We start from the raw sequence: 13,294 nt of genomic DNA, 5'->3' as shown, positions 1-13,294 counted from the left end.
TTCAATGCAATAGCAGAGAGGAGAGAAAAAAATTAAACATAGTAAATAAACAAGTAAATCAATTATGTATATTGAATAGATTTTTTAAAAATGTGCAAAAAAAGAAATAATATTTTTTTTAAAGAAAAAAAGTGAGGTAGTGTCCAAAGCTTCAATGTCCATTTAGGAATGGGATGGCAGAGGGGAAGAAGCCGTTCCTGAATTGCTGAGTGTGTGCCTTTAATCTTCTGTATCTCCTACCTGATGGTAACAGAGGGAAAAGGGCATGCCCTGGGTGCTGGAGGTCCTTAATAATGAACGCTGCCTTTCTGAGACACCGCTCCCTAAAGATGTGCTGGGTACTTTGAAGGCTAGTGCCTTCAACACTCATGAAAATCTTCCCATCATGCTCAGAGCATGTCATGAGCATGACTCTCTACTCCTCCCAGAAGTATCCAGCACTATAGAAGAATTTAGTACTATTTAAAGAAGTGCAGGTAATGATTGGTGCACGGCCTGCCACTGTCTCGTCAAAAAGACTTACTGAATGTAGCTGTTGTTGGTTTTCCCATGATCACTATCACCAAGGACAAGGACAGTGAGTGAATGGGAGTACTACCATTTGCAAGTTTCACAAAATCTTAGCTTAGAAGAACATTGCTTTTCTGCATAAAATGCTGGTGGAACTCTGCAGGTCAGGCTTCATCTATGGAAAGGAGTAAAGAGCTGATGTTTTGGGCTGAGACCCTTTATTAGGACTTTTCTGAAATTGCTTGGATCATCTCCTCATAGAATTACACTGGGGTTACAATGTTTAAAAGTGATGACTTAGTACTGGCAGTCAGTCAGGGGAAATACCATTTGTGGCCAGAGATGGTAGTTAGTGTCTACATAGTGTTACCTGGACATTGAGAATGGAGCTCCTTTACTTTTTCAGGCATTTCTGATGCTTTAACAAGTTCTGTCATATCATATAAATTACTGAGGGCCTTGACAGGATGCATGTGGAGAGGATGTTGCCTCCAATCAGAAGATCTTCAACTTGGGGTCACAGTTGAAAGCAAGGGCCACCTATTTAATACCGAACTGAAATGAAATATTTCATATCTGGAGACAGATTATTGATATATTTCACAGACCCACCAACTCCCTTTGTTACTTTGACTACTCCTTCCCTCCCTGTCACTTGAATGAATGTTATTTCCTTTTCTCAGTTTCTCTGTCTCCACCACATATGTTCTTTCCATTCCAGGACATCCAAGTTGTCCTTTTTTTTCCCCTCCAGAAAAAGGGTTCCCCCCCCACTGCTATCACTGTAGCCCTCACCCACATCCTGATGTAATCAAAATCAAATATTTTTTTCAGAGTATTTGTAATCGCTTCCCTGTTCTTTGTCACTTGGATTCACCTCTCACCCTCTCACTTGCAACTTTATACTCCCTTCCCTCTCACTACCCTTTCGTTTTGGCTTCTGCATTTTCTTTCTAGTTCTGATGAAGAGTCTCGGCATGAAAGATTGACTGTTCCTTTCTCTCCATAGATGCTGCCTAACCTGCTGAGTTCCTCCACCATTTTGTGTGTGTTGAAATATTTTCTATTATTTCTTTGCAATTCTTCTTCAAAGATCTATGAAGCCATTGAGTATTAGGTAGATAAATAAGCCAGGTGATGAAAAGTAGATGGGACAATGGAGCTGAACTTACAATCAGGTGACCCATGATCACAAAGGGCTGAGTTTCTTCTGCTAATTTGCATTTTTGCTGTCATAGATGAAGCACATCAGTTCTGCATGACATTGCATTGCTCTGCAACTGGCATTCTCTAATTTGTGCCAAAGGATGTCAGCGTACTTAGCACCCCACCCCCACCCCATCATAGCCAAACTGTTCCAGGTTTATCACAGCTTGTCTGGGTATGAAAGTGTTTGCACCAAGATAGAAAGTCATTTCAAGTGGTTGTTGTTTCATCTTGATTTGTATCTCTCCAAACTGTGTAAGGCCAAGCTTAAAGTGCACTGGCATTCCATTTATTTATTTTTAAAATGCTGGTAACTTGTGCAATCCCTATCTGTACTGTGAAGAGTAGCGAGTGAAAGGCCAACTTGGGCACCTGAGCTGAGCATGCACTTTTTGCAGCATACAATCTGTTGTGTTGGACAGGTGTCATAACGTTCTGCTGAGACTAGTAACTGTACACTTTGTTGTTGTCGCACAAATCCTTAGTGCATGGGATTTTGTTTTTACCATGACTTTTGAGCACCAGCCATAATACAATATTCTTAACTCCTATCTGGTACTGATTGGCTGAGGTGAGTTTAAAAAAGGTTAGTAACAGTTGTTTTTAACATCTTTTTAAGGTTTGGCATTAATTTTATTTGTTTGTTTAGCCATATTGTGTTGTGTAGCTCCACCTAATGGCTTAGCTAAGAATTGAGTGGAGCCTGAAGGACCTGATAATGGTGCAGATTTTATTTGAGCTGTATATTTGGTACAAGGAAAGCTTACTGTACCTTTATGGGGTTATCCAATCTTTGAGAGACCTGTTTCTGTACATGCTCCTTCAGCTCTGACAATGCAAGAAAAATATTTTGCCAATTCAAGAAACTTCTGTAAAACATTTCCCTTCAAGTCCAGGATGACCTCAACCCAAGAGTACAAAGCTTTTTGACCCTTTCAGCATGCTGCTTATAACACTATTTTTCAAAAAAAAAGTACCTGATACCTTTTATCAAGAATAGAAATTGTCACTTTAATCTTCGAAAAGTATTCTGTAAATTTATCATCTTAAGAACATTGTGTCCATGTTTATTTCAGTTTCATTCTTCAAACCTTCAGTTCAAATTTAGGAATATAGGCTGCAAGTTATATAATTCCCTGAGAAGTGATATTGGATTGCTTTGGTCTCTGTGCTCTTGGTAGTTGAATCACCAAGGCCAGGATATTCCCAAGTAGTCTTGAGAAATGCAGTCCATGTGCTCAAGACTTTTGCACAAGCTTAGAGTTGATTGTTTTCCCTGAATGATGCTCTTGATGATTATTGCTGTGGTGGTTGTAAAAGGGAGATACTATTATGCTAGCAAATTTCAAGGCCTGAAATTTTAGCCCTACTACTCCATTCCACTCAAGATTCCCCCAACCCCACTTGAGCCCGTCCCATCTGCCTGCATCTGACCTGTCGTCGTCTTTTCTCACTATCATCAGTGTCTTGTGTCCCATGCTGCCATGTTCAGGAGCAGTTGTTGCCCTGCAGCCGTCAAGTTCTTGGAGTGGCTTCATTTGCCGAGGTGTTGAACTAACCCCAAAGCTGTGGACTCTCTTTTGGAGCTCAATATTCTATGTGTTATTTGTTTATATTTTTGTTATTTGCAGGATTTGTCCTCTTGCACATTGGATGTTTGTTGGTCTTTTTTATGTGTGGTTTTTTGTGGATTCTTTTGTTTTCCAGTAGGTGCCTGCAGGAAGATCAATCTCTAGGTTGTGTATGGTATATATACTTTGATAATAAATTTGCTTTGAACTTTGCACAATGAATATCATATAAAGTCGGCCCTCCTTATCCGCGAGTTCCACATGCATGAATTCAACCAACCGCGAATCAAGAAAACCCGGAAGTGCTTTTCCAGCACTTGTTGTTCTAGCATGAACAGACCTTTTTATTATTCCCTAAACAATGCAGTATAACAACTAGTTTAAACAACAACACACACAAAATGCTGGTGGAACACAGCAGGCCAGGCAGCATCTATAGGGAGAAGCGCTGGCAACGTTTTGGGCCGAGACCCTTCGTCAGGGTCTCCTTAAATATAATATAAAAATTCCACCAGCATTTTGTGTGTGTTGTTGTTTGAATTTCCAGCATCTGTAGATTTCCTCGTGTTTGTAGCAACTAGTTTATATAGCATTTACATTGTGTTAGGTATTATAAGTAATCTAGAGATGATTTAAAGTATACGGGAGGATGTGCATAGGTTACCGTGGATTGGGATCGAAAAAAATCGGAAGTTCTCTTACAATACAAGTTGGAACAAGTACATCAGGTATTATTTAGCATCAGTAAGTCAAACGTTTGTCTTAGTACATAATATATATTTTACCTTTCTATGCATATAAAACACGTAAGAATGTATATTTCAATGCCGGGCTCGGGAAGTTCCCAAGTTTGATCCGGTGACAGACCACTTCCAAGCCTGGTTAATGTGGAGGATCAAAACCCCAAAACCCAATAATTGTAGCTTTCATCGGGGCAAGGCCTTTCTCACTTTATCCTTTAAAATTGTTCGGATTGTTGACCAACGTAGCCTTACGCTTTTCCAATGACCTCTTTCCGATCACTTTATTATTTCCACTTTATTTTCAATCGTAATTGTGATTATTTTCATGAACAGAAACACTGTGGATTCAGAGCTCGGCCGCCGGGTCCTGATGTCCACCGCACTGTGACAGGTTAAATAAGGTCTGGGGTTCCGCTGGGTCCTAAGGTACACTGTAGTGGGCCAGGTTGAAAAGGGACTTGAGCATCCGCATTTTTTGGTATCCATAAGGGGTCCCGGAACCAATCCCTCGCGGATAAGGAGAGCCAACTGTACAGGCAGTCCCCAGGTTATGAATGAGTTCCGTTCCTGAGTCTGTCTTTAAGTCAAATTTGTACGTAATTGGGAACAAGTACATCAGGTATTATTTAGCATCAGTTAGTCAAACGTTTGTCTTGGTATATAGTATATATTTTGCCTTTCTATGCATATAAAACACTTAGGAAACATATGTATTCCAATAATTAAACCATTGCGTTGCTTAGTAATATTGTAGCTTTCATCGGGGCAGGGCCTTTCACATGCTCCATTGTTCTCACTTTATCCACTATCCTTTAAAATTGTTCCGATCGTTGACTGACTGTAGCCTAACACTTTTCCAATGACCGATGCCGTTTTACCTCTTTCCAAACGTTTTATTATTTCCACTTTATTTTCAATCATGATCGCTTCCTGTCAATGGAACAGTAACATTGCGGGTGGTGGGTCCGGAGCTCCGCTGGGTCCTAAGGACCATCGCACTGAGACAGGTTAAATGGGATAAGTGGGGGCTGTGCTGAGTTTGGGTATTTGATCCTGCACAATATTCCGCATGGGAATTTAAACTGGAGGTGGCAGTGTTTTTTTACGAGGTCAAGTTGCGAGCTCGACATCAACCCGGCCCGGATGGAGAGCGTGCTCTGAAGCGGTCTGTCACTGGATCGAACTTGGGAACCTCTGTTCTTGAGCCCAGCGCTGATCTCACTACGCCACCAGCTGACCAGAAAAGTGTGGGGGGGGGAGTGGGGCGAGGGTGAATCTTGCTAAGAAAAATTTTAGCCAAATACAAAGTTACACACTCAACACAATGTCAACGGCAACGACTTAAAATTGTGGATTGCGTTCTCCTTCTTCGGTTTGTAAGTACGAGTTGTCCGCAAGTCGGACGTTCATAACTCGGGGACTACCTGTAGTACACAACTGGCACATACTTATGGAAGGAATGCTCCGAGTTATGCAATGACTCTGGTAGTTACGGTGCCTATAAAAAGTATTCACCCACCTTGGAAGTTTTCATATTTTATTGTTTTACAACATTGAACCACAGTGGATTTAATTTGGCTGTTTTCGACACTGATCGATAGAAAGATTCTTTCACGTCAAATTGAAAAGTGATCGAATTTAATTACAAATATAAAACACAAAATAATTGGCTGCATAAGTATTCACCCCCTTCAAGACAGTATTTAGTAGATGCATCTTTGTCAGCAGTTACAGCCTTGGGTCTGTGTGGATAGGTCTATATCAACTTTAAACATCTGGGCACGGCAATTTTTTGACATTCTTTATGAAACTGCTCAAGCTCTGTCAGATTGCTTGGGGATTGTGAGTGAACAGCCCTTTTCAAGTCCAGCTGGAAATTCTCAGTTAGATTGAGGTCTGGACTCTGACTTGGTCACTCCAGGACGTTATTTTAACTTTGTTGTTTTTAAGCCATTCCTTTGTAGCTTTGGCTTTATGCCTGAGGTCATTGTCTTGCTGCAAAACAAACCTCCCAAGTCGCAGTTCTATTGCAGACTGCATCAGGATTTCCCTGTATTTTGCTGTTTTCATTTTACCCTCTACCCTCACAAGCCTTCCAGGACCTGCTTCAGTGAAGTATCCCCCCAGCATGATGCAGCCACCATCATACTTCACAGAAGGGATGGCCCTTGACCAGGAGACGGCGGCCCAGGTTGCAGATTTCATACAATCGGCCCCCCGGAAGAAGGCAAATATGAAGCATTCAAGGCGCTGCTCATTGGGACCTTTGGCCTCTCACAGCGTGAGCGAGGTGCCCGCCTGCTTCACCTGGACGGTTTGGGAGACAGACTGCCATCAGCATTGATGAACGAGATGCTGTCCCTGGCTGACAGACACAAGCCCTGCCTCATGTTCGAGCAAACATTCCTAGAGTGACTGCCCGAGGATGTACATCTGCTGCTGGCCGACGCAAATTTCAGCGACCCTCGGAATGTGGCGGCCCGGGCAGACATGCTGTGGAAAGCCAAGAGGGAGAGTGTGGCGTCTGACGGTCAGATTACCAGGCCACGTGCTCAGCAGCAGACCAGACCAGGCCCACCAGGGGGTCGCACACAATACAGAGGCAGGAATGAGGAGGCCAGTGAACAGTGGTGTTTCTACCACCAGCAGTGGGGCACAAAAGCCTGCCGTTGTCGCCCGCCCTGCAAGGGCCAGGGCCAGCTGCCACTAATGACTATGGTGGCTGGTAACCAGGACAGCCTCTTGTACGTCTGGGACAAACAAGCAGGATGCCACTTCTTGGTTGACAGCGGAGTGGAGATCAGCGTCTTGCCCCCGACAGGGTACGACAGTGGCAACAGGAAGCCAGGACCCACCCTGAGGGCCGCAAGCAGCAGCACGATATGGACCTACGGCACCTGCACAGTGCAGCTGCAGTTCGGCGCCAGCTGGTTCATGTGGGACTTCGCACTGGCCGCGGTGGCTCAACCACTCCTGGGGGTGGACTCCTTGCGAGCTCACAGCCTGCTGGTCGACTTACAAGAGAAAAGACTGGTACATGCCGAGACTTTCCAGATGTTCTCCCTGGGTGAAGCCAAGGTGCCGGCCCCATACCTGGACTCCATCACGCTGTCAGACAACTAATTCACCAGAATCCTGACGGACTTTCCATCGATTCTGGCACCGCAGTTCACGGCAGCCATGCCGGGGTACACGGGGTACAGCACCACATCCCGACCCAGGGACGACCCCTCCACACCTGTGCACGAAGGCTCCCCCAGGAAAAGCTCTGCCTGGCGAAGGAGGAGTTCAAGAGGATGGAGGAATTGGGGATCGTACGGAGGTCCAACAGCCCATGGGCCTCCCCCCTGCACATGGTGCCCAAAGCAGCCAGGGGTTGGAAACCATGTGGCGACTACCGCAGACTGAACGAGGCTACCACTCCAGACCGCTACCCTGTGCCGCACGTACAGGACTTTGCAGCAAACCTGCATGGGGCAAGATCATTTTCCAAAGTAGACCTCGTCCGGGGATACCATCAAATCCCGGTGCACCCTGAAGACATCCCCAAAACAGCACTCATCATCCTGTTCGGCCAGTTCAAGTTCCTCTGAATGCCATTCAGCCTGAAGGATGCCGCACAGACGTTCCAGCGGCTAATGGATGCGGTGGGATGCTTCCTGGACTTTGCGTTCATCTATTTGGACGACATCCTTATAGCCATCAGTTGGCGTCAGGAGCATCTGTCCCACCTCCGCCAGCTCTACTCCCGCCTGCGTGATTTCGACCTCACGATCAACCCAGCCAAATGCCAGTTCAGTCTTGATACTGTCGACTTCCTGGGCCACAGGATTACCAAAGATGGGGCAACACCTCTGCCCGCCAAGGTAGATGCGATCCGCCACTTTCCCCGGCCCAACACGGTCAAAGGCCTGCAGGAGTTCATTGGTCTGGTGAACTTCTACCACCGTTTCCTCCCCTCAGCAGCCCGTATCATGCGCCCTTTGTACACCCTGATGTCGGGTAAAGGCAAGGACATTACTTGGGACGAGGAGGCCGCGGTCGCTTTCGTTAAAGCCAAGGAAGCCTCGGCAGATGCCGCGATGCTGGTGCACCCCAGAACGGACGTTCCTCCCTCCCTCTTGGCGGACGCATCTGACACAGCAGTCGGTGGGGTGCTGGAGCAGCTCATCGAGGGGCGCTGCCAACCCCTGGTGTTCTTCAGCAAGCACCTACGACCACCGGAACTCAAGTACAGTGCTTTCGACTGGGACCTGTTGGCACTGTATCTGGCAATCCAGCATTTCAGGTACTTCTTAGAAGGCAGGCCATTCACCACGTTCACGGACCACAAGCCATTGACCTTCACATTCACGAAGGTGTCCGATCCCTGGTCGGCTCGCCAGCAGTGACATCTGTCCTACATCTCCGAGTACACGACGGACATCTAGCATGTCTCGGGAAAAGACAACATCGTGGTGGACGCACTCTCCAGACCAGCTGTCCAGGCCCTGTCCCTGGGGGTGGACTATGCAGCACTGGCGGAGGCACAGCAGGCAGATGACGAGATGCCCAGCTACAGGACTTTCTCGTAGGCCCAAGTGATAGGACCCTCCTGTGCGACGTGGCTACCGGCCAACCTCGCCCCATTGTCCTGGCAGCCTGGAGGCGGCGAGTTTTCGACTCCATACATGGTTTGGCGCATCCATCTATCAGGACAACTGTCAGGCTGTTCTCCAGCAAGTTCGCGTGGCACGGACTTCGCAAGCAGGTCTTTGAATGGGCCAGAACGTGCGCGCAGTGCCAAACAGCCAAAGTGCAGCGGCAGACTAAAGCCCCACTGCAGCAGTTCGAACCCACCCACCGGAGGTTCGACCACATTCATGTGGATATCGTGGGCCCCCTACTAGTGTCCCAAGGAGTGCGGTACCTCCAAACTATGGTAGACTGTTTCACGAGGTGGCCAGAGGCAGTCCCGCTCACCGACACATCTGCTGATTCCTATGCCCAAGCACTGATCGCAACCTGGGTAGCACACTTCGGTGTACCGGCCCACATTACCTCTGACAGAGGCGCCCAGTTCACCTCCAGCCTGTGGTCAGCTGTGGCCAGCCTGTTGGGAACGCAGCTGCACCACACAACTGCCTACCACCCACAGTGGAACAGACTGATGGAACGCTTCCACTGTCACTTGAAGTCAGCTCTTAAGGCCCACCTGAGAGGACCTAACTGGGTGGACGAGCTTCCCTGGGTCAAGCTTGGAATTCACACAGCGCCCAAAGAGGATCTGCACGCCTCGTCGGCTGAGTTGATGTACGGCGCGCCCCTGGCCGTCCCGGGCGAGTTCATACCAGCCCCAAGGGGGCAAGAGGATGAACCCGCAGCAGTCCTGGACAGGCTACGCGAAAGGCCTTGGCAACCTGGCCCCTGTACCAACTTCACAGCACGGACGGACCCCCACCCATGTACCCAAAGACCTGCAGAACTGTAAGTTTGTGTTTGTATGAAGGGTCGGACACTGGGCACTGCTACAGCGGCCGTACGAGGGGCCATTCAAGGTGATCAACAACAGTGGGTCCACGTACATTCTGGACATTGGGGGGAGAGAAGAGGTTTTCATGGTGGACCAACTCAAACCAGCCCATGTGGACTTGGCGCAGCCAGAGGTTCAGGCACCGCGGCGCAGAGGCTGATCCAGACTGTGGACATTGGCGGGTGTATCATTGGTTCTGGGGGGAGGTGGTTATGTGGCGACCCACTTTCTGCGCAGGCGAACCAGCTCACAAATAGCCAGCTCGCGGGGGGAGACTTTGGTAATGCACCTCTGATGTCATTTCCGCCCGGAGAGGGCGGGCGCTAGGGATTAAATGCCAGCACCACAAAGTTTGAATAAACTAGTCTCGAAACGACTTACCGACTGCGTGTCGTTATTTCAGCGCTGTGTGTAGCACATTGCTACAAGCTCATCCATGTCAAGGTTCAATGTGTTGTGCTTTTCATCGATGCTGTTCTGGACACCTCTTTTGTAGTGTGTGGTTATTTGTGCTACTGCTGTGTTTCAATCAACTTGAACCAGTCTGGCTATTCTTCTCTGACCTCATATTAAAAGGGCAGGGCACTAACTGGGCATTTTCGCCCACAGAACTCCCACTCACTGGATGTTTTTTTTTTGTTTATTGCAACATTCTCTGTAAACTCTTGTGGAAAATCCCAGGAGTCCAATAGTTTCTGAGATGCACAAATCACCCTGTCTGACACCAATAATCATTCCAATCTGTTACAATCGCTGGGATCACATTTCTTCCCCTTTCTGATGTTTGGTCTGAACAACAACGGAACCTCTTGACCATATCTGCATGCTTTTGAGTTGCTGCCACATGATTGGCTGATGAGATATTTGCATTAATGTGCAGGTGTATAGGTGTGTACCTAATAAAGTGGCCTATGAGTATATAGCAGACCTTCTTTGTGATTTAACTTTTGCTGAATGAAGACGTGGACTGCTTCATTTCCAAGTGGAACTGAACTTCATGAAATCAATGAACATCACCAATCTCGATGTTCAGGTTAAAAAATTTGCAAGTGGCTGGTACTTGTTTCTTTTGACGCTAGTTAGACATCTCAAACTGCTCTCATTTTGTTTTTGGATGAATTTGTGTTGTGGAATTTCAGAATCTTGTCACTTTTTTTTGTAGGTATACCCCATAAAACTTTCTGCATAAATTCACATGCATTGCTCAGAATCCAGGCCACCACCAGTTTCTATGTAGGGGTGTAGTCGCAAGAAACCACAGACACATTGTTATCTCAAAAAAGTACTGGGAGATTTCTGGGCTATGCAGAACCCATGGAGGCAAAGTGAAGGTCGATGCTTTACTTTGAATCCCTTTCTCCATGAATGCCTCTTCATCTGCTGAGTTTTAACAGCATTTTACTTTTTGTTCTATGTAGGTGTGGTGGAAAAGATGTGGAGAAGTGCCGACATTACATGTGTATGCTTTCACATTTGTGTTTTGTTTGCTGACTTGGAATGTTCCTCTTTTTCACTGTGATATTATCATCTTTGTTTTTTGTTCCAAAGGATTTACTGTATTAACTTCAGTTAAAACAGTGTCTAGATCTCTGAATTATTATAGTTATTATGGACAAATATTATGATTTAAAACAAAATAGTAAGTTACGTAACATTATCTGCCGATCCTTTAGAGCTTGAATAGGAGACAAAATAAAATTGGTCATTTTTGGTCATATATGCAACATAGTTGTTATGGTGTTGCATATATCTCAAATTATCTCAAACAAAAACGTTACTATGTAGATGATTACTCTCATTACTGCATTCAGGTTATGGAATTTGAAATTTACAGGATTTGTAAATCACAACACAAAACTTTGAGATGAAGAATAAAATTCACTCTGCCAGAATTTATGTTGGGGGAAAATACAATATGATAACTTTCTAGGAACTTAACTCCCCAATAATCTAAGGGTCGGCTTTACGTATTTTAGTGTAAAATATCCAATTTTGTTACTTGTGCTGGGAGGAATCTTGTTGGAATGTTCCTTGCTCAATATGACTTCAAATTTTGACTTGCAAACTTCTCCTCTCCCCTTCAAATGGAATTATTCCCCATGTTTATTACACTAATTTTAAACTTCTGAAACTTTTATTGACAGGTTGTGATAAATTGTGCCATTCCCAAAGGGCTGAAGTACAATCAGGCTACACAGACCTTCCATCAGTGGCGAGATGCCAGGCAGGTGTATGGTCTAAACTTTGGTAGCAAAGAAGATGCCAATGTATTTGCAAGTGCCATGATGCATGCCTTGGAAGTGCTAAATTCCCAGGATGCAGGTAAGAATTCTTTGTGTAAATTGTTGCAATTTTAATAATTTGCTTTTGTGAATTAAGCCAAAGAGCAAATTGAGAGGGTGGCCTCATTGAATCAGGTCTGGCCATAATTCAGTTGCATTTTTCTTCTGCTTCAATCCTATAGAAAAAAAAATGTTTGTCAAGTTATTCTGTGTTGTTGGGAGGGTAAAGAGATATCTTGGCCACATCTGACTTCTCAGTCATATGCACAAATGCATTATCTGACAAAGATGAGAATGGGAAATGTGTTTTTAACTGAGACTTCTGTGGTTTGCTCTGGTTTCTAGCTACAGCACTGTTAAAGGGTCAGTTGTTGGCTTAGTTGTAAAGCCATTATGGAGGTCCTGTGTAGTTACTGATTGATTATACTGTCTGCCTCCCTGAGCCATTTCAAGGAGCGTTCAGCTGTCATTGAAAGTCTGAAGTTTGCACACAACTTTGAGCGGCATTTTCTTCTTGCCCCTTCCAACCTGAGCGTGACTATTTACAAAAGTCACCTTCTCTCGAGTCAAAATTTCTGTTTAAATTCAAAGATAAAAGAATAGTGATAACTTGGTTTACCCATGCCTCCGGATGTTTGTTTGTGAGTGTCCTAATCAATATGCTTGGGTGGTGAAGGTGGGGGAGATCAAGGAGGAAATTAAATTACTGATGTGGTCAGGGCTTGAATTCAAAAATTGCTTGTTGTAATTCATTATACAAATTGAGTTTGAAAATATTAGTTTATTTAGCATAGTGTAAATAATAAAATTGCTTCATTTGGTTGCTGGGCAGTGTAACTTTCTGATGAGGTGCATTGATGATTTAAATAGTTACTTTATTTTCAGAAACAAAGTTGATTACTTGTGAATCAGAGCTGGAAAGTGCTTGATGTATATTTATAGCCACTGCTACAACTAGGAAGTTATGCTGTAATCTCATCCATCAGCAGGTTGCACTGACATTTCTGAGACATTAACTTATCCTAGAATTTGCACACTTAATGCAAATTAAATGGTAAAAACATCCAACCTGCTTAGATGTAAAATTGCTATGCTCCTTGATTCCTTTTTGGGTATGGAAGCTTGAACTCATCAGACCTTTATTAATGCATGTTAAGCATAAGATCATTAAGGAAATGCAATTATGCAAGTTTCTGATGGCATAATTGTATATTCAAATAACATTTCAGACTGGGAGGAACACTGGACAGTACAATGGATTTGCCTTTCGTCTAATGTATTTAATCCTATTGCACTTAAAATTTTTGATATAAGTTTACAGACCATTTAAAAACTATTTATTTTGGTGAATCTGTGCGTGTCCAGTTTTGCTTCAGGATCGTTGCTTAAGGGTTTTTGTGGAACTTTTATAGACTTAACAACAAAGGTCGATAAGATCTGCAAACAATGTGAAAATGGGTTCAGGAAAAA

At 44.8% G+C, this 13,294-nt stretch overlaps 1 protein-coding gene across 3 annotated transcripts in view; it reads left to right on the top strand.

Annotated features, from left to right (window-relative positions):
• The window catches only part of enah (ENAH actin regulator), a 313,411-nt gene that overhangs the window by 142,610 nt on the left and 157,507 nt on the right, over positions 1 to 13,294 (top strand). For all 3 annotated transcript variants that reach the window (XM_059982582.1, XM_059982581.1, XM_059982583.1), the window contains one exon: positions 11,687 to 11,864. In XM_059982582.1, the coding sequence (XP_059838565.1) occupies positions 11,687 to 11,864 (178 nt within the window). The remainder of the gene's footprint in view (positions 1 to 11,686; positions 11,865 to 13,294) is intronic.

Source organism: Hypanus sabinus, chromosome 10 (genome assembly GCF_030144855.1).
Source record: "Hypanus sabinus isolate sHypSab1 chromosome 10, sHypSab1.hap1, whole genome shotgun sequence".
Lineage (NCBI taxonomy): Eukaryota > Metazoa > Chordata > Chondrichthyes > Myliobatiformes > Dasyatidae > Hypanus > Hypanus sabinus.
The sequence above is the reverse complement of the archived record's forward strand: the minus strand, read 5'-3'. Positions and strand labels throughout refer to the sequence as shown.